Source organism: Ursus arctos, unplaced genomic scaffold (assembly GCF_023065955.2).
Source record: "Ursus arctos isolate Adak ecotype North America unplaced genomic scaffold, UrsArc2.0 scaffold_22, whole genome shotgun sequence".
NCBI lineage: Eukaryota > Metazoa > Chordata > Mammalia > Carnivora > Ursidae > Ursus > Ursus arctos.
In genome coordinates this window covers 56,394,315-56,418,759 of record NW_026622897.1, presented here as the reverse complement: position 1 = coordinate 56,418,759, position 24,445 = coordinate 56,394,315, and the positions used below count along the sequence as shown (strand labels likewise).

Below are 24,445 nucleotides of genomic sequence, written 5' to 3'. Positions count from 1 at the left end.
AGGTCCATTCAAATCCTGCCCATTCTGGAAGTTTCAAGTCAAACGCTTCAGGTCTGCATATGTGCTTTAGAGAAGAGATTCTCCAACTTCTTGTTAGTGAACTCCTTAACTGCATAAAGAGATACATAATTTTTCAAAATCAAGTTAATATCTAGAATTTTTGTCATCTACTTCAAATATATAATTCCTGGATTACATTAAAAATTGGCATTTTATTTATTTTTTATTATGTTAGTCACCATACAGTACATCATTAGGTTTTGATGTACGGTTGCGTGATTCATTGTTTGCGTATAACACCCAGTACTCCATGCAATACATGCCCTCCTTAATACCCATCACTGGCCTATCCCAATCCCCCACCCCCCTCCCCTCTGAAGCCCTGTTTGTTTCCCAGAGTCCACAATCTCTCGTGGTTCATTCCCCCTTCTATTTACCCCCCCCCTTCATTCTTCCCTTCCTTCTCCTACCGATCTCGCTGATATTTCTTATGTTCCATAAATGAGTGAAACCATATGATAATTGTCTTTCTCTGCTTGACTTATTTCACTTAGCATAATCTCCTCCAGCCCCGTCCCTGTTGCTGCAAATGTTGGGTGATCCTTCTTTCTGATAGTTGAGTAATATTCCATTGTATATTGGCATTTTAAAATAAAACTGATATATCAAACTTTTAAATGTGTTCAGTGTTATAAAAAAAACTTTGATACCCATCTGTTTAAAATAAGGATAAGATCTCCTTTAACAGTCAAACTTTACATCATCCTCCTTTCTCTGTCAATTATTGCATTTGTCTTGAAAAAAGTGCTTTTACAGTGCCAGTGTCACAAAAAAGCTTCAGAACTAAGGAGGGACACAAAGCCAGGACGAACCAACCACATTCTCAGAGGGAGATCTCAGCATTACAGGAATTCATCTACCAAAAGTGACTAGACATCTTGCAAACTGGAATCCGACCCAAGGGAGAGCTCCTCAGATCCCTGGACCTGAGTCATGTCATTTGTGGAGGTGACACTACAGTGAGGGTAGCAACTAGGACCAGACTGAAGCATCAAGGACCATTCTTCAGTCTGGCCTAGTAAGGTTGGTCTCTCTGTCTCTCACTCACTTCCCAAACACAGGCGGGCAAGGATCTCTTCAAAGAGTGGTGATAGAAATATTTTAGAATTCAACTCTACTTGGTGTCAAAACTACTTGAAACATAGACCAAGTGCCATTTCTGGGAAGAGGGAGGGATTTAATGCCAGTATTAGAGTAGAAACCAGAACATGCTTCCCCAAGAAAGAGGTACAAATGGTTGGAGTAGATCTAGAAAATCAAAGTCAGTAAACTATAAATTTGATCATTTACGTGTGTGCATATATACTTACACATATGCAAATATTAGACACACTGATTATTATATTTATATGTGTACATTACCTATAAAACATGAACTTAACTATCACATACCATTATATTTTATATTATAAAACTTACAATATATAGATAATAAAAGGCTGACGGAAATAGCAACAAATGAAAATTCTAAGATTTTTCTCTACCTGAGTAGGCCATTTTGTGCTCCTATTTTGCAGACCATCCTTTTTAGACAATTAGGGATTTTGGAATCTACAAGATGATATATGTACAACTTTAACATCTTCTATAGTTTATGGACATTCTATCACTTCATGACTTCTCCACTCTTTTATCCAACTTTGTATTTCTTTTTTTTTTTTATAATGATTTTTTATTATATTATGTTAGTCACCATACAGTACATCCCCGGTTTCCAATGTAAGGCTCGATGATTCATTAGTTGTGTATAACACCCAGTGCACCATGCAATACGTGACCTCCTTACTACCCATCACCGGCCTATCCCATTCCCCCACCCCCCTCCCCTCTGAGGCCCTCAGTTTGTTTCTCATAGTCCATAGTCTCTCATGTTTCATTCCCCCTTCTAATTACCCCCCCTTTCTTTATCCCTTTCTTCCCCTACTGATCATTCTAGTTCTTATGTTCCATAGATGAGAGAAATCATATGATAGTTGTCTTTCTCTGCTTGACTTATTTCACTTAGCATTATCTCCTCCAGTGCCGTCCATGTTGTAGCAAATGTTGAGAACTCGTTCTTTCTGATAGCTGAGTAATATTCCATTGTATATATGGACCACAACTTCTTAATCCAGTCATCTGTTGAAGGGCATCTCGGCTCCTTCCATGATTTAGCTATTGTGCACAATGCTCCTATGAACATTGGTGTGCATATGGCCCTTCTCTTTACTACGTCTGTATCTTTGGGGTAAACACCCGGTAGTGCAATGGCTGGATCATAGGGTAGCTCAATTTTTAAATTTTTAAGGGACCTCCACACTGTTTTCCAGAGTGGCTGTGCCAACTTGCATTCCCACCAACAATGTAGGAGGGATCCCCTTTCTCCACATCCTCTCTAACAATTGTTGTTTCTTGCCTTGTCTATTTTTGCCATTCTAACTGGCGTAAGGTGGTATCTCAGTGTGGTTTTGATTTGAATTTCCTTGATGGCTAATGATTTTGAACCTTTTTTCATGTGTCTGTTAGCCATTTGTATGTCTTCATTGGAAAAGTGTCTGTTCATATCTTCTGCCCATTTTTTGATTTGTTTATTTGTTTCTCGTGTATTGAGTTTGAGAAGTTCTTTGTAGGTCTTGGATACCAGTCCTTTATCTGTAGTGTCATTTGCAAATATATTCTCCCATTCCGTGGGCTGCCTCTTAGTTTTTCTGACTGTTTCCTTGGCTGTGCAGAAACTTTTAATCTTGATGAAGTCCCATAAATTCATTTTATCTTTTGTTTCTCTTGCCTTTGGGGATGTATCATGAAAAAGATTGCTTTGGCCAATGTCGTAGAGGTTGCTGCCTATGTTCTCCTCTAGAATTTTGAGGGATTCCTGTCTCACATCGAGGTCTTTCATCCATTTGGAGTTTATTTTTGTGTATGGTGTGAGATAGTGGTCAAGTTTCATTCTTTTGCATGTAGCTGTCCAATTTTCCCAGCACCATTTATTGAAGAGACTGTCTTTTTCCCACCGGATGTTTTTTCCTGCTTTACCAAATATTAGTTGTCCAAAGAGCTGAGGGTCCGTTTCTGGGCTCTCTATTCTGTTCCATTGGTCTATGTGCCTGTTTTTGTGCCAGTACCATGCTGTCTTTGTGATCACAGCTTTGTAGTACAGCTCGAAATCCGGCATTGTGATGCCCCCAGCTTTGTTTTTCCTTTTCAACAGTTCCTTGGAGATTCGGGGCCTTTTCTGTTTCCATACAAATTTAAGGAGTATTTGTTCCAGTTCTTTGAAAAATGTCCTCGGTATTTTGATCGGGATAGCATTGAAAGTGTAGATTGCTCTGGGTAGCATGGACATTTGTATTTCTTAATGTTCTGAGGACCGCTTCATATCATTTTTTACTTTGTCCTATTCAATGGAGGTAGAAATGCCAGGATCCAGGCTCACCTGGGCAGCTCAGTTTGTTGAGCAACCAACTGCTGGTTTTGGCTCAGGTCATGATCTCAGGGTCATGAGACTGAGCCCTGTGTTTGGCTGCATGCTGAGCATGCAGCCTGGTTAAGACTCTCTCTCTCGTTCTCCTTCTGCCCCTCCCTGCCCTGCTCACTCTTACTCTCAAAATAAACAAGTAAATCTTTAAAAAAAAAAAAAAAGGCAGGATCTGGCTATATTCTTTGATTTGTTCTATCTATTTAGGTGATCGCATACTCTTAAAGAATCTGACTTCTAATTTCACATATGTGGCACCACAAATAATATATCAAACGTAAATGTACAAGGGAGTTAGAGTTCATAGGTTGGAATACCAGAGAAGAGAGAAAATGCACTGGAGATCTGCAGTCCTCATCTGAGTACCATTCAGTGCTTACTTGGGAGGAAATTACCTGAAACTTAGGGAAAGACCACCCCAGAACATTAGAGGGAAAAATCTCCAGTTCTCACACCGGGCTGGGAAAAATTCCTGTTCCCACAAGCCAGAGTGGAAATCCTCATGGGTCATCAGTTTCTTTGTTTGTTTGTTTGTTTGTTTTTGTTTGTTTTTTCAAAAATGTTTTTACTCAGTAGTGGTAACAAATTAAGCCTAAACTAAAAGCTGCTCTGGTCCTGAATAACAAAGCCTAAAAGCAAAACCTAAAGGATGAAATGGTTTCCAACAACTTAACCATGACCCAGAATAAAGCGCAAGAATATATATATAATACAGAAGTATCCAGTACCCAAAAGTAAAATTCAACATATCTGGCATTCAATCAAAAATCATCAGGAAATACACATAAGAAAAATCAAAACACCTTTAAAAAAAGGTACAGATGTTAAAATTAGTGTATAAGAATATTGAATATACAGAATACATTTATAATTGTTTAAGAGGCTAGAGGAAAGATTGAACATGTTTAGAGGCATCAAAGATATAAAAAATGCCTAAATCAAACTTTCAAAGAAGAAAATTACAATATCTGAGATAAAATATATACACTTACCTATGAAAATTATAATATCAGATGAAATGTACAATATCAGAGATTAAAAAATACAATAAAGGATATAACAGGCACAATAGCGATAAGCATCCTGAACAAAACACTACTTGAAATTATACTCAAGGAATTGTGCTTATTTCTAGTATTGCTTGTTAAAATTTTGGGTGAAGCTTGTCTTCTTTTTTATGTTCATCTACATTCTAACTCTGTCAATTGGCCATTCTAAGCTATCAATGGGTTTGGGGCTACCCTAGCTAAACTGATGTCTGGATCGGTCAAGGATCCATTGCAGAGGCATTGTTGGGGCTACTTACTGACAATTACTCAGACTCCAGAAAACCCAGAACTAGGGTGCAAGAATTGTTGGAAGTGTTATGATTAAGTTTGAATTAGTACGTATTTTCCATATCTTCTTGTATCATTTATGTAACTGTAAAATTTCAACTCTAAAAATGGCATGCATGTGTTCTTATACTGCTATGCTCCATATAAGCACATAGTATTAATACGTGATAAGAAATAACTCACCTTTTACTATTGTGAATAAAGCTAGTTATGCAGACCATTGTTTAATACATAGTAATTGATTTCATATACTCCTAGACTTATATGTTGGACAAAATCACTCTCTGTGGAGGGTAGGAGTATCACCTGAAGGGCAAGGTCAATTCTGCACCAAACATAAGGAAAATTAGATCTTGCAGCCTGGAAATTCTTATTTAATCCATTTACTATATTCAGTTTACTAAAAAACAATGACAGATAAATAGTTTCCAGAATGTACTGTGGGAAAAAATACCGACAAAATCTGTGGCATATAACAAAAATGTATCTCTCATACATCTGGAGATTGGCTGAGATGACTCTGCTGGTATCAACTGGATTTGCTTATCCATCCACAAGTCAGCTGGGGAATCTGCTGATCCAAGTTGGGTTTCGTTGTAAAGCTCTGCTTCAAGCTGCAAGTTGATCAGGCAGTTCTGCTTCACTTTTTCTTCTTCCTCATTGGACAAATGGGCTAACCAGCGTATATCCTTATGGTGCAGCAGAGTCAGAAGATGACAAGCCCCATTGCACAAGTAAATTTCAAGTCTCTGCTTGCATCACATCTGCTAATGCCCCAGTGACCAAAGTGGTGCAGATGGCCAACCCCATAGTCAGTGAGGTTTTACACTCTGGGAGAGTGAATGTTTTTTGAATAGTAATCTAATCTACCATGCACAGTGCCCCATCTCTACTGAGGAAAACCAAGCAAGAGTTTGGGTAGGCTCAGGGAATAGTCAGAGGATCTTGGTCTAGGCTGAAGGAAAAACTCTGTCCTGGGACATGCTCGTTCTTTTAACACAGGCAAAAAGCAAGACAGACTATGCCAAGCTACCAGAACACATTTTGAAGTTTGTGATTATTGTGGAATATTTTAAGATCACTCAACGTCTATTGGCTGAAGAAAGTCACATAGCAAGATTTAACATTCCAAGAGTGAGAAAATTCCCCTTCCATGATAGAGGGATGAGAGAGTAAATATCTGTGAACAATAATACAATCTACTACAACTTTATTTTAACTTCTTTAGCTTCAGAAGTCTCAACTTCAAGAGGAAAGGGTATTAATCTTTGTTTCCATTATACGTAGCTCAAAGATGGTATTCAGCTCTTCATTCAATAAATATTACTAAGGGTTTTGGGGTTTTTTTTGAGAAAAAATACATATGCACATAAAAAGTTAGGTGATATAAATTTACATAAAGAGATGTCAGAAGACTCCTTTGCTAAGGTTCAACAAAGGAATTGGCTGTTAGTCCCTTGGACTTCTTTTCTGACTCCTACTGACTTAATGGAAGAAATAAGTCTGCTTAGAAGTGTAGCTATTCAGGGGCTCCTGGGTGGCACAGTCAGTTAAGCATCTGACTCAGTTTCAACTCAGGTCATGGTCTCAGGGTCTTGGGATTGTGGGATAGAGCCCAGCACTGAGCTCTGTGCTGAGCCTGCTTGGGACTCCCTCTCCCTCTGCCCCTCGTCTCCCCCTGCTTTCTCTCTCCCTCTCTCTCTCTCTCTCTCTCTCTCTCTCAGATAAATAGAAATATCTTTTTTTTTAAGTGGATCTATCCAAATGTAGAGCCAGTAACATTGGGTGGCAGTAGGCTAACAGAGTGGCAGAGGACTGGATGCCATTTAGAAAAGATATGGAAGCAGTTTTAGTACTAGAAGTGGTGTTGGCCTTTGGGTCACAAAATCTGTGGTTCAATTCCTCATTCATAGTCTAGATGAAGAGTTCACCAAAACCTCAACTTCTTGTGCCAATCTCAGCCAATATTCCTGTTGTCTTTTACCTAGAGGACAAAAGCATTTTGGAAGCTGCTTTGTTTTCCTTAATCATGTGATAAGTCTATGAGAAAAGGAAGGTCAAATCTCTGCTATCAGACAGGTCAAAGTTTGATCTGACTGGATCTGTGAGGAATAAAACCTTATTCTCTTTATCATACTAGAGAATTGCCAAACATGGAGATTACAATTTTCCTACTTAAGATGTTTATTCTCCACCTCAATCCAACATCCACTCAATACTAAACTGGTAGGTAAAGAAGACAGTATGCATCTACACATTCTTTCTCCGGAATAGACTGAGCACATGATCACGAATCTGCTTGGTCTTGACACCGTAGATGATGGGGTTGATCATGGGTGGAAAAAGAAGATAGAAAATAGCAAGGAGTATGTGGACATGAGGGGCAGCCCGGCGAGCCACACGGTGCATGACTGAGGAGATGACCACAGGTGTGTAGGTGGACAAGATGGCACCTACGTGAGATACACATGTCCCAAAGGCTTTGTAGCGGGCTTCCTGAGAGGCAAGCTGTAGTACTGCCCGAAGGATAAAGATATAAGACAAGACAACAAACAGCAGGTCCAACACCACTATAAACATGGCCACAGCAATGCCATAGATATTGTTGAAGCGAGTATCCCCACAGGCCAGCCTTACCACAGCCATGTGCTCACAGTAGCAGTGGGCAATCATGGGGCCTCGGCAGTAGTGGAAGCGTTTGAGCAGAAAGGGAAGTGGAGTCATTAGTGTCACAGCCCGAGCCACAGCAGCCATGCCAATCTTGGTGATAAGGGGCCCAGTCAGCACCGTAGTATAGTGCAGTGGCTTACAGATGGCCACATAGCGGTCAAAGGCCATAGCCAGCAGCACTGCTGACTCCATGATAGAGAAGGAATGGAGAAAGAACATCTGGACCAGACAGCCATAGAAGCTGATCTCCCGATCTCTGAACCAAAAAATAGCTAACATTTTGGGAAGTGTTGTAGAAGAGAGGACCAGATCAATGGCTGCCAACATGGCCAGAAAGAAGTACATGGGCTCGTGGAGGGCTGCATCAGCCTGAATAACGAAGAGGAGGGTGCAGTTGCCTAGCAGGGCCAGAGTATAGGCAAAGCAGAAGGGAATGGAGATCCAGACATGCAGGTGCTCCAAACCTGGAATTCCTACCAGCAAGAAGAAAGCTGGATGGGTTGTGGTAATATTGGACGCAGTCATGGTTTGTAGAAATTTTCCTTGTCCGTTTTTACAGGGCCCCTTCACCTTTATATATATACCTTCTTAGGAGAATTCACTCTTGTTCCCATTGCAATACCTTAAACAAAATTAGTTAGTAATCCTCATAGACTTGGATAGGCATAATCCATATTTTCTCTCCTCAAGAAACTTTGAATTTCATTGAGTAGATAGAACATGAAACATCATTAGAATTGATATCACAAGACATGTACATAAAGGAATGGAGAAAGGTAGTGTTTTCTGTGTTCATGGAATATATTTTTCGGGTCCTTTCCACATCCACAAATCTCTAAGTACAGCCCTGCCTCCAGCTTCCTGAGAAAGTAAGGAGCTGTGTCTTTTGGTTCTCCATCTAAATTCATGTTAAACTCCATATTCATGTGACTCTCCCTCCACTCATCTCCCAGCTTCTTCATTTGATGAAATGAGGAGAACTCTCATCTTTAGCAAGACTGATATCTGGCTTCCATAACAAATGCCCTTTATTCTTAACAATTTTTATCTTTCCCTCTAGTTCATTTTTCTTTTTTCAAATCATTAAACACTGGAGTTGCCCTGTTTTTATGCAATCTCTTTTCTCTTATGGAATCCAGGTAATGTGGTTTTTGTAAGCATTGAGATAATATTTAAAACATCTCCCATATAACTGAACAAAGTAAGTTCTGAAAAAACTTGGTCTCTTTTCAATCTAAAAAATCAATTTCCAAAAATTTAATATGTCTAAGGTATCATAGTTAAAAGTTAGGCAGCTGAGTTTGAGTTCTAGCTTTCTCCAATTCCAGTGTCCTAAATAACTAGGCTGTATTTCTCCTATCTGAATGCCTAATAAGTAACACACACTCAGCATATCCAAATTAAAAACTAATTTCTTTCCATGCAATACAGAAAAAATTTTAAAACCTGAAGTTCTTGGATCAAGTGACTTTTACTTCTCCTAGTTGCATGACCTTGCACAAATCCCTTATCTCCAAGCCCCGGTTTCCCCCTTTATAGATGAGGAATAGCAATGCCCTGCTTTTATGTGAGATTGTAGGGGAAGGTAATAAATGGGATTATGTATAAAATCCTTTTGTTCAATTAGTGTTTGCTGAGCCTTATTTGTCATTTAAATATATATTTCTCTTCCTCCATAGAACTACACTTTTAAAAAAAATTAATATTCTCCCTTCCTTGATCTTATATCCTATTACTTCAAATCTCTGCTTCTCTTCACAGAAAACACATAGAAAATGCTTATATTCTGTATCAACCTTCTCTCAAATATCATTTAGTAATCAAACATTCCAATCTGTATTCCTTTCTCATTACTTCCCTGAAACTGCTTTCATCAGCACCACCAAAGGCCTCCATAATGATGGTGCCATTGTAACTTACCTGCTTTCACGCAATTTGACTTGTCAGCAACTTTTATCTGAATTGACAATGGTCTCCTTTTTAAAACCCTCTTTACTCTTGGGTACGTTGATGCTACTATTTCCATCTTCCTTAGCTTGTCATTTCAGTCTCCTGTTTCTGCCTTACCTCTGAATATTGAATATTGAATTTCTTCAGGGCTCGGTGAACTCTGTTCAAATTTATATTCACAAAACATTTAGTAAATATATTCAGTAAGTTTCGGGAAGGGTAAATATTTTTACTAAGTTAGTTAAGGATAAATCTAAAAACAAAACAAGCTGATGCCTTCATAGAACACATTTACTAAAGGTTTGAAAAGAATAATAACATAATTAGTAAGTTACATAGTATAATAGAAGATATTATTTTAAAAAGGAGGGTGAGAAGAAATCCTGAAGGTGGGAGAGGGAGAATGTAGCAATTTTAAACAAAGAGATCAGGATAGGCCTCATTGGGAAGGGAATTTGAACAAAGATTGAATGAGGTAAGAAAATAGCTTGGTTTCTAGTCTCTTTTTAAAAGGTAGAAGGGGTTCCATACAGGTAATTTTGGGGGGGAAATAATGGGGAGCAAGAATGGGATGAAAAAATGAAACAGGAAAGCTAAGAATCCTATCCAGGTGCGTATTACTGAGCTGGGTAATATTGTTGATCTACTGTGTCCAGTCCCACAGGAAGAACCATGTAGAAGGCACCTCAGAACTGAATACTGGAGACATGAAAGAGGGGTGTATTTATCCACTGGTTTCCACTCCACCCAGGGCAAGAGTTCACCCGGAGGGTGTTAATTTCTTCATACTTCAGGTTCACACATGCACCAGGGTAGCTGAGCAGTCTACTTCAGTTGCCCCGTGAAATGGAACAGAGAAGCCCAGGGGCAGGATGCAGCTGAGTAAGGTGAAGTCAGGTATACCTGCACTAAGGCTACACCTGTGGTTGTCACAGCATTCATCAGAACAAAAAGGCAAATGAGAGGAAGTGAGGCCTAAGACATGAAAAATACAGAGAAATAGCCCCTAGTGACAAACTCTAAGCAAAGGGAACAGTCGGAAAAAAATGTTCTAAGACAGAAATATGCCTAATGTTCAAAGCTCAGCTACCAGGCCAAAGTAGCTAGATGATGTGAATGAGTGAGAGATATATAAAGACCATAAAGATGGGGCCGGACCACACAGGGCCTTGTGGCCCTTTCTAGAACTTGGCAAATGCTCGTTTCTCTCAGACATCTTTAGAACAACGAAATGACATATTTGACAAATTTTAAGTTTCTTCTAGCCTCTATGATGAGAATTACATGAAAGTGTAAGGGTAAGAGCAGAAAAGACTCTGGGGGCTATTCTAGAGATTAGGGAAGGGAGAATGTTAGTTAAGAACCAGGATGGCCCTGTTAGTGGTGAGAAGCAATCCAATTTTGGATATATTTGAGAAAAGAGCCATGGAATCTGACAGATTAAATGCAGGTCGTGAGAGAAAAGGGAGTCAAAGATGGCAGGGAGAGATTTGGCTTAAACACCAATAACAGGAATTGTTCTCAACTGAAGTGGGGGAAGGTTGTGGAGGAGGGGATCAAGATGTTAACTTTGGGTATGTTGTTTAAGAGGCGTATCAGAAATCTAAGTGAACGTGTTGACACATTTGTATATATAAGACTGGAGTTTGAGAGACTTTGCTTGCTGATGTAAACTTGGGATCATTGGGAACAGGTAATATCTATGAGACTGAGATCACCAAGATAGCAAGTGTTCATAAAGAACAGAGAACAAAGGGCTCAATCCCAACATTAAGAACCAGGGTAGAAAAGGAGTTGGGGTAAGGAGTTGAGGAAGAGTCAGCAAAAGAGACTGAGAATGGCAACCTGGCAACGTTTCCAGAATATCTTTCTTGATAGGCTATTGAGTGTAATTAATGCATTAAGGAGGAGGGACCTATTACCATGTTTAATGCTACTGGTAAGTCAAATAATTTAGAAATGCAGTGGTTAGATACCTTGGTAAGAAATTTTTCTAGAATAGAGGGAGACAACACCTGTTTTGATTGAGTTAGTTGGCGAGGGGGACAGTGTGGGAAGGAACTGAAGTCAGTTAATATGGCTCCTTCTTCTGAGGAGGCTTGCTACAAAGGCCAACAGTAAAAGGGATACTGGCTGCAGAGGGAAGTATAGTAAAGGGAAGGCTATTTGTGCATGTGCTTGTTTGTACGCATGTTTGTGGGGGTGTATCTGTGAGTATTCAATTGTTTTTAAGAAGGAAGGGGGAAATGGCATGTTTTTAAATGGAACAGAATTATCCAGTGACAAGGAGCCTTAAGATATAGGAGAGAAAGGAAAATATTGCTTTGGAACAATCTTTGAACATAGTCCTTTTTCTAGGTGTTCTCCTTACTTACCATGAATTTGGTTATCAGATCCTAAAACCTTGAATATAAATTTCTCTATCTTTCCGTCTAAGCAGCAGGCTAATATATCCAACTATTTGATATCCCCATGTAGCAGTCACAGATATCTCAACCCACTATCAAGGCATAAATCTTCATATGCATTCCATATCTCAGGACGTAATATCCTCTCCAGCCAGTTGCTCAACCTAAAATCAAGTCATCCTTGATTCAGTCTATCAACAGGTCCAATTGGGTCAACCTCCACAATTAACCAGAAAGTTGCTTACTCCAATTTAATTAACCTCCACATTATTCAAGCCACTATTACCTCTCACGACTGGAAAAAAAAATGCCTGACAAGTGTACAGATTTCTGTTTTTGTTCTCCAGTTTCTATCCTTGTACAAATACGAGCCATATTGTGGAGTGAAGGGACTGTGCCTTATTCACTTCTATAACCTTAACCTCTGGCATACATGGTAAGTGTTAACTATTGCACCAAATGAAGCATGAACAACCAGACTACTGGAAAACAGGTCATCTCACTTTCAGACCTCCCTATCCTATCCAAGCCCAGAATAGTTGGTTATATCCTAATTTAACATTGAATCAGGATAGAAATTCTAAGAAAGCTACACCAGGCTTGGTTATATGCATCAGAATAAAATCCAAATCTCATTGGAGATGATTTTTCCATGTGTTTTTAATATTTGCACTTCTTTGCCAGGTTAAGCTCTTGGCTTTGTAGGAAACAAACTTACGACTGCAGGAACTTTTTTCATTTTTCACTAGCATGCCTTCAGAAGTGCCAAGAACAGTGCCTGCTACATAACAGACACTCTATAAACGATTAATGTTCCCACATACTGTTGCATCTTAACCCTCAGTAAATACACAAAACCAAACATAATTCACTTTACCTCTTAGTCTCTACATTCTTCTGGCTTACTCTCTACCTTCTGAGCTAACTGATGACCCTGTGACCTGACCACCCTTCCTCACACAAAGAAAGTTATCTGTTCTATCCAATTTCTTCCCCCAAACACAGGGTATCCAACAGTGCATGAATCCTATTTCTGTTGTAGCTCAGCAAAAATATACTTCTGTCAGAATCAGAATCTCAGAGTAGGAGCATAAATGGAGCCAGTTATCTTCCCCTACTATCCAGAACCCAGGAACCCGTTTGGTAGTGAATATTTTAACCTGTCTATACTGTTTCAAGAGCCAAAATGTCCACAGTAGACCACAGAACTTGTCTATTTTTTTCTCCCAAAAGTGCTTAGATGGGTCTCCATACACAGAAAGTACTCAGTTAATGCTTGCAATAAATATATCTTAAAAAGATATCAGAATGATGGATTTGAAAGACTGAGACCCAGAGAAAGAAAGTCACTGACCTAAGGTCCTTTAAGGATGTGGCTTGTGGGAGAAGAACCTATAAGAAATGTATCCCTTTGTACCACTCAAAAGGGGCCAGGATGATTACCCCATCTGCAACTCCGGAAGAACTTGGAACTCAGAAAAATGGGGGGGGGGGGAATAAAATTTTACAAAGTATCTGTCTGCCTGCTCTAGGAATAGTAAAAGGTTTTGAAGATTGTGGATATTTTTATCTATGGAATCTCAAGGATATAGACTCAAATTTATACATGTGAGATGCTCACATATTTTGTTTACAAGATTTCAAAATTTATTTCCAAGTATAAATATTGATGTATAAAATGATTGAATTCATAGGGGATATAGCAAAATGTGAGTTTTTATTACAGAGAAGCATGAGAAGGTGATTACCATTAGAAAATCGTTGCTGATGATCATTAAGCAAGAGTCAAAGTTTGCACTGTTGTGATGATCTAAGCACACTTCTAAAACAAGTCTCTATTGTATCAATCTCTATTGTACAGTCTCTATCATAATACCTCATGTGGGTCTGTTTCAAAAAGAGCAGGAAAGAATCTCATTTGTTTTCTCTTATTTCTTTGATTTCAAATCTTGAATTTCCAAAACCATATTCTTATTGCAAAGATTATTTTGTCTCCATATATTTGAAATGGCATTGCAAAATATTTTCCTGTAGAGCTTACTCTGTGGCAGAGGTCATTTTAAAGACTATTATAAAGAATAATGCCAAAATAAATGGCTCCGATCTTTTCCCTTAATACTCATTCCCTAGAAAGAAGAGACCATTAGACAGTGGTTGAACCAGCATGTTTCAATAAACACATCATTATTCAAAAATATATATTTCTTACCTCTCCTTGTATCTTTCTAGTTCAGGCCTCATTTTCTCTCTCTTGACTAATGCAAAAGCCTCCTAATTGGGACAGGGACACTGGCAAGTTTGGGAGAAGTAATGATAGGCGAGAAGTGATAGGGTCCATGAAGAAATAATCAGCCAAACTTCTTGGAGGTGAACTAGTGTCTGGCATAGAAAAGAAACAGTCATCCTCTATAGTGGAGGCAGTTTCTGGAGTTTGTAGACAAAATATTTGGTTTGGACTGTTAGGACTTCTACGTCCTCAGTTGCGCCAAAATAGAGGCAATAAAGGAATTGGGGAGAGAGCAGGGAGCTGATGCCTAGGACCAAGAATAGCTGTAGGAGGAGATTGAGAGTGCCCTTATCCTTTCTCACTCTCCACACCTGTCACCTCTTTCTTGTTTCCCTTAGTCCAGCTCTGTTTCCAGTCCTTATTCTGAGGTAGAATTCTTGGCCCAGACCATTAGCTTCATGCAACTTTAGTGGAAGGAGTTTGAGTTTGAGAAAGAGCTGGGAAGGGAGCAGCTAGCTTTATCTTTGCAAGCCTCTGATCTCCTCAGAAAAGGTTGTAGAAGCAGAAACTGCTGCACTTGAGGCGGGTCCTCAGGGGCTCATGGAAGGCTCTGGCTTCATCTCTAGGGATTAACACAAGGGGACTCCCCGGACCCAGGGCTCCCACCCCTGGAGTTTCCTGCAGCCCTTGCCCCTTCCTCTTTTGTGGTACAAATCATACCTCCCAGGGACTATGCTTAACTCTCCAGACACAGGACTTCAGGTAGATCTTGCTTGTGCCTTGGTCTTTAATATGCTTCTGCTTACCTCTACCCTCTCCTTGCAGTGTCTTCTAATAAAGATAGCCTCATTCAAATGTATCAGCTGCAACCAATTCCTGTCTGACTGTGACCTGGAAGGGCAGGAACTCCACCCTAACCAAGCAAAATTATCTGATAGATCTTATTTTGCATACATGTTTCATATTGGCTGAAGCTAGGCATTGATTTCCAGCTTGTAATTTTGGAATGACACTTCCCTGATCTCAGATCTGTTTCCTTATCTCTAAAATGGAAATAATTCCAATTGTTCCTAAACCACAGGAAGAATAGATCACTAACTATATAATCAAGAAGCCATTATGATGTTGATGATGATGTGATTACTTATTAATAATTACCAAACATTTATAAATAATAAAGAGTGATACTCAACCTATGACTGACCTCAATGTTATTTTTCAAAGATCTGAGAAGGAAACTAGTTTATACCGGGTTCTGCCATGGACTTTGCCTACTACAATTTTCCATAATACTTTAATTTTGAAAGATGCTTTTTGAATTTTGTCTTTAGTTTATCTTGTCATAAGAGGATAGCTCTCATATTAAGTGTTCTTAACAAATTTTTAGTGTATAATACATTATTGATTATAGGTACAGTTTTTGTACAGATTCATCTTAACCGAAACTTTATGCGTAATAACTCCCCATTTCCTGCCCCCCCCCAATTCCTGGTAACCATCATTCTAAAGTCCTTGATTTTATGAATTTGACTATTTTATATACTTCATATTAGTGGAATCCTGCAGTATTTCTCTTTCTGGGTCTGGCTTATTTCGCAGCATAATATCCTCAAGGTCCATTCATATTGTTGCATATTGCAGAATGTCTTTTTTTAAGGCTGACTAGTATTTCATGAAATATGCAAACCACATTTTCTTTATCTGTTCATGTGTTGATGGACTTCTAGGCTTTTTTCCACATCTTAGTCATTGTGAATAGTGCTGCAACAAATGTGGGAGTGCCAATATTTTTTTGAGATCCTGATTTCAATTCTTTTGGATATATACCAAAAAGTGCTAGATCATGGTAGTTCTATGCAGGAATTTCAATTTCTCCAGTGTGCTCTTCTCCAGAACTTATCTTTTTTTGAGAATAGCCAATGTGACAGGTGTGAGGGAAGTGCAAATCAGAACCGTCATGAGGTATCACCTAACAATTAGTGACAACAAACATTTTTTCATATACTTGTTTGACATTTGAATGTCATCTTTGAGGAAATGTCTATTCAAGTCCTTAGCCCATTTTAAAATGGGGTTATTAGTTTTTATATTGAGTTATAGGAGTTCCTTATGTTTTAGAGATTAACCCCCTATCAAATATATGGCTTGCAAATATTTTCTTCCATTCCATAGTTGCCTTTCTTATTGTTGACTATTTCCTTTGTTGTGCAGAAGCTTTTTAATTTGATGTAGTCCCACTTGTTGACTTGCTTTGTTTCCTCTACTTTAAATGTCCTGTCTATGAAATCATTGCCAAGACCAGTGTCATGAAGATTTTTCCCCACGTTTTCAGGAATTTTATAGCTTCAGGTTTTATGTTTAAGTCTTTAACCCATTTTGAGCTGATTTTTGTATATACTGTAAGATAAGGATACAATGCCCTTCTTCCATAGGTGCCCAGTTTTCCCTACACTATGTGCTGAAGAGCAAGGGTGTATTCTTGACACCCTTGTCAAGGATCAACTGATCATACATGTGGATTTATTTCTGGGTTTTCTTTTTGTTCTATTGGTTTATATATCTATATTTATGCCAGTTCCATACCATTTTGATTAACTATAGCTTATTAATATATTTTGAAATCAAGAAGTGTGCTGACTCCAGCTTTGTTCTTCTTTCCCAGGATTGGTCTGTTCATGGCATTTTGTAGTTCCGTGTGAATTGTAGAATCTTTTTCTCTCTCTGTAAAATGTCTTTGTGGTTTTTAGAGGGGTGCATTGAATCTGTAAGTTGCTTTGGGTAGAGTGGACATTTTAATAAGTCTTCCAATCCATGAACATGAGAGGTCTTTCCATTTGTCTGTGTCTTGTTTAATTTCTTTCAATGATATTTTGTAGTTTTCAGTTTTTAAATCTTTCACCTCATAAGTTTATTCCTAAGTGTTTTGTTCTTTTTGGTGCTATTGTACATGGGATTTTTGTCCTAATCTCAAGACAGTTAGTATATAGAAACAAAACTAATATTTGTATCTTGGTTTTTGTATTCTGCAAACTTACTGCATTAAGTTTGTTTTAGTTGTTTAAGTTCTAACAATATTTTATGGAGTCTCTGGGATTTATTATATATAAGATTTGTCACTGACAAAAGGATAATTTTACTTCTTCCTTCCCAATTTGGATGCCTTTTATTTTTTTGTAGTACTGAAGTCCTAGCCAAAGCAATTAAATGTTAAGTAGAAGTGGCAAAAGTGAACATTCTTGCCTTGTTCCTGATTTTAGAAGAAAAACTTTCAGTTTTTCACATTGAGACTGTTATAGACTTTTCATATATAGTCTTTATCAAACTGATGTGTATTCCTTCTAGTCCTGACTTGATTGTTATCATGGAAAGATATTAAATTCTTTCAAATGCTTTTCCTGCATCTATTAAAGTGATCATATGATTTTTCTTTTATCCATGATAATGTTAATGTGGCATATCATTAATTGATTTATATATATACAAAATTCCCAGAGTTAAATCCCACCTGGTTGTGGTGTATGATCCTTTTAATGTGTTGTTGGATTTAATTTCTTAGTGTTTTCTTGAGGATTTTCACATTTATACTTATCAGGGATATTAGCCTCATTTTCTTGTGATATCTTTGTCTGGCTTTGGTTTCAGGGTAATGCTGGCCTCATAAAATGAGTCCGAAAGTGTTCCCTCTGCTTCAGTGGTTTTTGGGGTTTTTGTTTTGTTTTGTTTTGTTGGTGGTTTTTTGTTTTTGTTTTTCACAAATTTGAGAAGAAGTAATGTTAATTCCTTAAATATTGGTAGAATTCACCAACGCAGCCCTCTGAGTTTTTCTTTAATGGGAGGTTTTGATTACTGATTCAATCTTCACACAAGTTACGCTTAGGCATTTCTTCATAATTTAGTTTTGGCAGGTTATGATTTATTTTTTTTAAGATTTTATTCACTTATTTGACAGAGAGAGACAGCCAGCGAGAGAGGCAACACAAGCAGGGAGAGTGGGAGAGGAAGAAGCAGGCTCCCATTGGAGCAGGGAGCCCAATACAGGGCTTGATCCCAGGACTCTGGGATCACGCCCTGAGCCAAAAACATATGCTTAACGACTGAGCCACCCAGGTGCCCCAGGCAGGTTATGATTTAAAAGCAATCTCAAAGCTCTATATCCCAACTATATCCATTCCCTTTTGGTAGAAGTATACTGGATCTAACTTTATCTTTCCTAACTGTTGGCCTTGGGGTAGTGTGGACTCCGAATAATGGACGATCACATACGATGTTGGGACAAAGCAAGATTTCTACATGACGCCTTTTTTTTTTTAAAGATTTATTTATTTTAGGGAGCGTGAGCGTGAGCCGGGGGTGGGGGTACAGAGGGAAATGGAGAGGATAGGAGAAAAAGAAACTCAAGCAGACTCTCCGTTGAGCACAGAGCCTGACTTGGGGCTTGACCCAGGACCATAAGATCATAACCTAAGCCGAAATCAAGAGCTGGATGCTCAACCGACTGAGACACCCAGGCGTCTCTCTACATAACACCTTTAAATTTGGAGCTTAAATTAGCCAAGCACACCAAGGCTGAAGAGATACAGACTATATGAAGAGAACCTGACCAAAACCCTAATGTGGCAAAAGTTAGTGTTGGGAAAATTGCAGATAAGACAGAAAAAAAACAGCTTTCAATTGAGAGAAGTCTGATGATGGAACAGAGGACACACTATTGAGTTAAACAAGTCATGCTTGTAGGAAACAAGTCTAGAGCCATGGTCAGGGAGTCTGAGTGATAGGCTTAATTGAGAGACTATAGCTGACAGTCTGAACATCCAGACAAGAGCCAGAAAAAGTAGACAGGGTGTGACGGGGGCAAACTTTGCCCCTTGACTCCACTCTGCAGGGATAAGAACATGGAGTAGGGAATGACCATAGCTTAGATAACTGCTTTAGAAGTCACTGATAGAATACGCAAACAATGAATCATGAAGCACTACTTCAAAAACTACTGATGTACAGTATGGTGACTAACATATCTTAATAAAAAAATAGATAAATTTAAAAAATTACCTAAATAAGTAATAGTATTAATAATAAAAAAATATATATTAGAATGCTTCAACTCAATTCCATTTGCTCTTCCATCTCTTGTGCAGTCCATATTCATTTATATTTATCTACATATTTAGCTTTTCTGGTGGTTTTCAATCCCTTCTGCAATTCTGTTTCTATCTGGCTCATTTTCCTTCCACCTGAAGAGCTACTTTAGTGTTGCTTTCAGTGTAGGCCTAATATTGACATTCTTTATGTAAGTAATCAGGAGGATAAGAAGACCTCTGTTTTGGAAATAGCTTCTTTCAAGATATGCTACTCTGTTTGGGTTGTTAGTATTTGCTGTTTTTACATTTCCCACCTGTCCCAACTATGGTCACAAGAAGCAAGAGGTTTTAACCACATAATAACTAAAGGTAGAATATAATTTGTGTGTGTGTGTGTGTGTGTGTGTGTGTGTGTATGTATGTTTTGTTATAAGAGGGAATTATAAAAGCAGAGATGGGAAATAAGCAGAAGACCCTGGGTTCTTGCTACAGCCTCCCCTCTTTGAAACTTCCAACCTTCCATACCACATCTGGCACAGGCTCAGATTCTTTCAAAGCTAAATAATATGTAGAGACAGATATGTAGAGACAGAGACAGAAATACAGTCAAAATAAGATAGAGATATATAATTTCTAAACAGTAGTCCGAGGAAACAAGGGAGTCCCAAAATAAAAGAATGCATTTATGGAAGATGGTATATGAGGGTTTGTGTGACCACAAAAATTCTAGTTGTCAGGATTCACATTAAGGGAATTTTCTAGTATGTAAGTTTGCATCAGATAGAACCAAAGAAAAAGAATACAGGTCCATATCCCCCTCTCCTATCTGCTTTGACTTCCTATTTCTTTCATGATACTGGGCCTCACGATGGGCAGGTGAGAGACCACAACCCATTGTGTTTCACATTTCCTTCTTCATCTTGGGACATAGACATAAGTGGAACACACCCACCTTAACAAAATACATATTCTCAGCACCCAGCCCAGATTTGGTACTCAATGTTTTGTGATTGGATTACCAAGTAAACGAAGAAGTCACATTCTTGGTGAAAACATAAGCTACATCTATGTGCAAAGAAAGTGTTGCATGATGTATAACAAAATGTCAGAGGCCATGTTTTACCCAAAATGTTTAATGAAAGGGATTGACCATGAGAATATAGAGGTCAAAAGAAGTCAAAGAATACATAAGCTGACTCAATCGAAGAAATGAATTTTAACAAGCAAAACTGACTTGGAACACAGCTGTAGTGCTGGAAGATCGTGAGCTCCCCAAAACTGGAAGTGTTTAGCCAGAGACTGGACATCAGCTTTCAGACTGTATAGGTACTCTTGCCTCAGATGAAATTTTGGTCCTTCCCAAGGTCCTGATCCCAATGACTCTGGATAGAAACTCAGATTCTCACAGTCTTAGAAAATGAACTTGAAAGCATCTTGTTGACTTTAGATGATGTTACCAAGAGGAGAGTGGGTCAAGCCTTTGTCATGCCTTTTGATAGAGTGGGCTCTTTGAGAAGACAGCAAAGTCAGCAGTTGGAATCCAAGACTACCAAACGACACAGCAGTATGAATCCTGATCAGACTGGTGACTGAGTTTCAGGACATCATTTAGTTTTTTTCATTATACCAGTACATCATTTAGTTTTTCTCATTATACATGGAAACTGGCATCCTTCCACTTCTTCTCACACCCCTGCCCCCATTCCAGCATTCAGTCTGTCCCACTCTTTCTCCACCTGTGCATCACTCTACACTTATGCATCCTTTCTTGGGAATAGTCCTAAGACTCGCTCACGAATCTGCTTGGTCCTGATGCCATAGATGATGGGATTGATCATAGGTGGGAAGAGCAGATAGAAATTAGCAAAGAGTATGTGGACATGAGGGGAAGCCCGGCGAGCCACACGGTGCATGACTGAGGAAATGGCCACAGGTGTGTAAAAGGCTAAGATGGCACCTATGTGAGACACACATGTCCCAAAGGCTTTGTAGCGGGCTTCCTGAGAGGCAAGCTGTAGTACTGCCCGAAGGATAAAGATATAAGACAAGACAACAAACAGCAGGTCCAACACCACTATAAACATGGCCACAGCAATGCCATAGATATTGTTGAAGCGAGTATCCCCACAGGCCAGCCTTACCACAGCCATGTGCTCACAGTAGCAGTGGGCAATCATGGGGCCTCGGCAGTAGTGGAAGCGTTTGAGCAGAAAGGGAAGTGGAGTCATTAGTGTCACAGCCCGAGCCACAGTAGCCATGCCAATCTTGGTGATAAGGGGCCCAGTCAGCACCGTAGTGTAGTGCAGTGGCTTACAGATGGCCACATAGCGGTCAAACGCCATAGCCAGCAGCACTGCTGACTCCATGATAGAGAAGGAATGGAGAAAGAACATCTGGACCAGACAGCCATAGAAGCTGATCTCCCGATCTCTGAACCAAAAAATAGCTAACATTTTGGGAAGTGTTGTAGAAGAGAGGACCAGATCAATGGCTGCCAACATGGCCAGAAAGAAGTACATGGGCTCGTGGAGGGCTGCATCAGCCTGAATAATGAAGAGGAGGGTGCAGTTGCCTAGCAAGGCTAAAGTATAGGCTGAGCAGAAGGGAATGGAGATCCAGTTATGTAGGTGCTCCAGGCCTGGGATCCCCATCAACACAAAGACTGCTGGATGGGTTGAGGTGATATTGGAGGCTGAGGTGGCCATTGGAAATTCTCTTCCTATTGTCTACTTCCACAGGGCTCTTCCGGAGAGTATCCAGTATCAGCAGAATTATAGCATTCAATTTCAAACTCTGACCATTCACATGGAAGGATTAGCTCTTGATCTCATTTCTAGAACTTCAATTAAAAAATAATCCTAATATGCATTATGGAACTTACATCATCTCTACCCTCAACGTGCTTAAAAATCATTAGGTAATCAGAACATTAAATACCGATTGAGCTAGTATCACAAGGCAATCTTCAATGAGGAATTGAGTGGAAGAAGAGCTTTCTGTGGTCTTTGTGTGTCCCAAGACCACTTTGTAAAAGATGTAGATCCCTGCTATGTTCAAATCTTACCCAAGACATTCACTGTCTTCCTGTTGCCCCCAAACTCAAGCTGCATCTCAAATTATGAAAGGAGTGTCTCTGTCCTTTAGATGTCTTTCTTGGTTGTATGAAAAATAATAAGAAACTTGCACCTTCTAATAATTCACTTTCCTCTAAGTTCTATAAGTTTTTCTCCAGCAGGGATTCCATAGCTCTTTATTTGTTTCTCAGCAAACTCACCAACTAACGCCATATTTCTAGCCAACCTGAGAACATGAAAAGACCTATCATTGTTTTCCTTCAGTTAACTTTAGCTTCCATTTCTATATGCTTCTACCTTCACCCACTTGTTTTTTTTCTAGCATCCAGGACATTCAGAGGAAGAGATGCTTCACTCCCACCTTTTGCAAGACTGAACTCTGAACTTCACACCATTCTTTTTCCTTCTGGGATCCTTTCTCTCTCTATCTCCTTTTTATCCCTTTTATCATTCTCTTTGAAAAAGGTTAAACATTTGTTTCCCAGAATTTTGATCTGTGCTTCCTTTTTTCTCAGTTTATATTTTAAAGGTTTCTTCTGAGAATGGAGCTATTAGAAAAACAATTAGCACAATGGATGAATGGATAAAGAAAATGTGATACACACAGGAATATTTTTCAGCCATAAAGAAGGAAATCTTACCATTTGTAACAGCAGAGATGGAATTTGAGAGCATTATGCTAAGTGAAATATGTCAGACAAAAAATTTAAAAATCTCACTTTTATGTATAATCTTTAAAAAATGAACTGATAGAAAAAGGAACCCTCGTGCACTATTGGTGGGAATCAAACTGGTGCAGCCACTCTGGAAAACAGCATAGAAATTCATCAAACAATTAAGAGGAGAACAATCCTATGATCCTATAATCGTAGTACTGGGTATTTACCTGAAGAATACAAAAATACTAATTCAAAGGGATACATGCATCTCTGTTTATTAGAACATTATTTATAATAGCTAAATTAGGGAAGCAGCCCAAGTGTCCATCGATAGACAAATGGATAAAGATGCAAATCTTGCCATTTGAAAAAACATGGATGGATCTAGAAAGTATAATATTAAGTGAAATAAGCCAGTCAGAGAAAGAAAACACCATATGATTTCATGCATATGTGGAATTTAAGAAACAAAACAAAGAAAAAGGAAAACAGAGTCTTAAAGGCAGAGAACAAACTGATAGTTGCCAGAAGGGAGGTGGGTGGGGGTATGGAAAAAATAAAGGGGATTACGAGTCCACTTATGATGAGTGCTGAGTACTGTATAGAATTATTGAATCGTTCTGTTGTAGACCTGAAACTAAAATAACATCATATTAATTATACCTGAATAAAAATCCTCCTCTTTAGTCTTCCACCCCTACTCAATCTACCACTACAATGTGACAGACCACATGTTCTACCCCTACTGAAAAGCACTTATGAGACCTCACTGCTACAAGGAAAATTAAAAACTACTCAACATGCTTATAAACTTGTTCCTGCCTAAATTATTAGCCTCACTTCTTAACGATTCCCCTTAACACTCATCCTACTTTCAGCCCCACTGGATTATCTGTCACTTCCTGAAAGACATGCTTATAGCTCATACTATTTATCTAGAATGCTTTCCTCTCCCCATTTCCATACCTGGCCAAGATCCTGCCATCTTCCTAGTAAAGTCTTCTCAGACTCCTCCAGGCAGATTTTTCTCCGTGTTTTCAATGAGGACTCATTATGCCCTGAATTAAATAACGTAAGGAGAGTATGATCCGTGTTGCCAGTGCATGTGTCTGTCTCTTCGACAGACTGAGTACTTCTAATAGAAGGGCTGTGACTTATTTCTATATTCACAGAAATTACTGAACATTACTGATGCTCAATAAGTGCTTTTTAAATAAGTGTATGAATAACTCTCTGAAGAAACTTTCTCCTCTCCTGCTATATTGTGTATAATACGCTACCATCTAATTCAAATTGAAACTTACTGAGTATCTCCCAATTTTAAGCACGTCCACAGAAGAAAATTCTTTGAAATTCTCCATCAATTTTAGTACCATAGATCAGAGTAAAAGTCCTCTTATTAGAAACTTCTCCGAGGGGCGCCTGGGTAGCGCAGTCGTTAAAAAAGCGTCTGCTTTCGGCTCAGGGCGTGATCCCGGCGTTCCGGGATCGAGTCCCACATCGGGCTCCTCTGCTGGGAGCCTGC

General features: G+C 38.9%; 2 protein-coding genes across 2 annotated transcripts; both read right to left on the bottom strand.

Annotated features, from left to right (window-relative positions):
• Positions 1-6,422: 6,422 nt before the first annotated feature.
• Positions 6,423-15,586, bottom strand: LOC113269519 (olfactory receptor 52K1). Its single transcript, XM_048217136.2, has one exon. The coding sequence runs from the start codon at positions 8,047-8,049 to the stop codon at positions 7,105-7,107; it is 945 nt and encodes a 314-aa protein (XP_048073093.1). The 5' UTR covers positions 8,050-15,586; the 3' UTR covers positions 6,423-7,104.
• Positions 15,587-16,710: 1,124 nt separating this feature from the next.
• Positions 16,711-23,397, bottom strand: LOC113269517 (olfactory receptor 52K1-like). Its single transcript, XM_048217135.2, has one exon. It carries the CDS (start codon positions 21,890-21,892, stop codon positions 20,942-20,944), a length of 951 nt encoding a protein of 316 aa, XP_048073092.2. The 5' UTR covers positions 21,893-23,397; the 3' UTR covers positions 16,711-20,941.
• Positions 23,398-24,445: the final 1,048 nt, after the last annotated feature.

What these genes read in the sequence shown, in the direction of transcription:
- LOC113269519 (XM_048217136.2), bottom strand. Translation starts at nt 8,049, where the DNA reads ATGACTGCGTCCAATATTACCACAACCCATCCAGCTTTCTTCTTGCTG.
- LOC113269517 (XM_048217135.2), bottom strand. Translation starts at nt 21,892, where the DNA reads ATGGCCACCTCAGCCTCCAATATCACCTCAACCCATCCAGCAGTCTTT.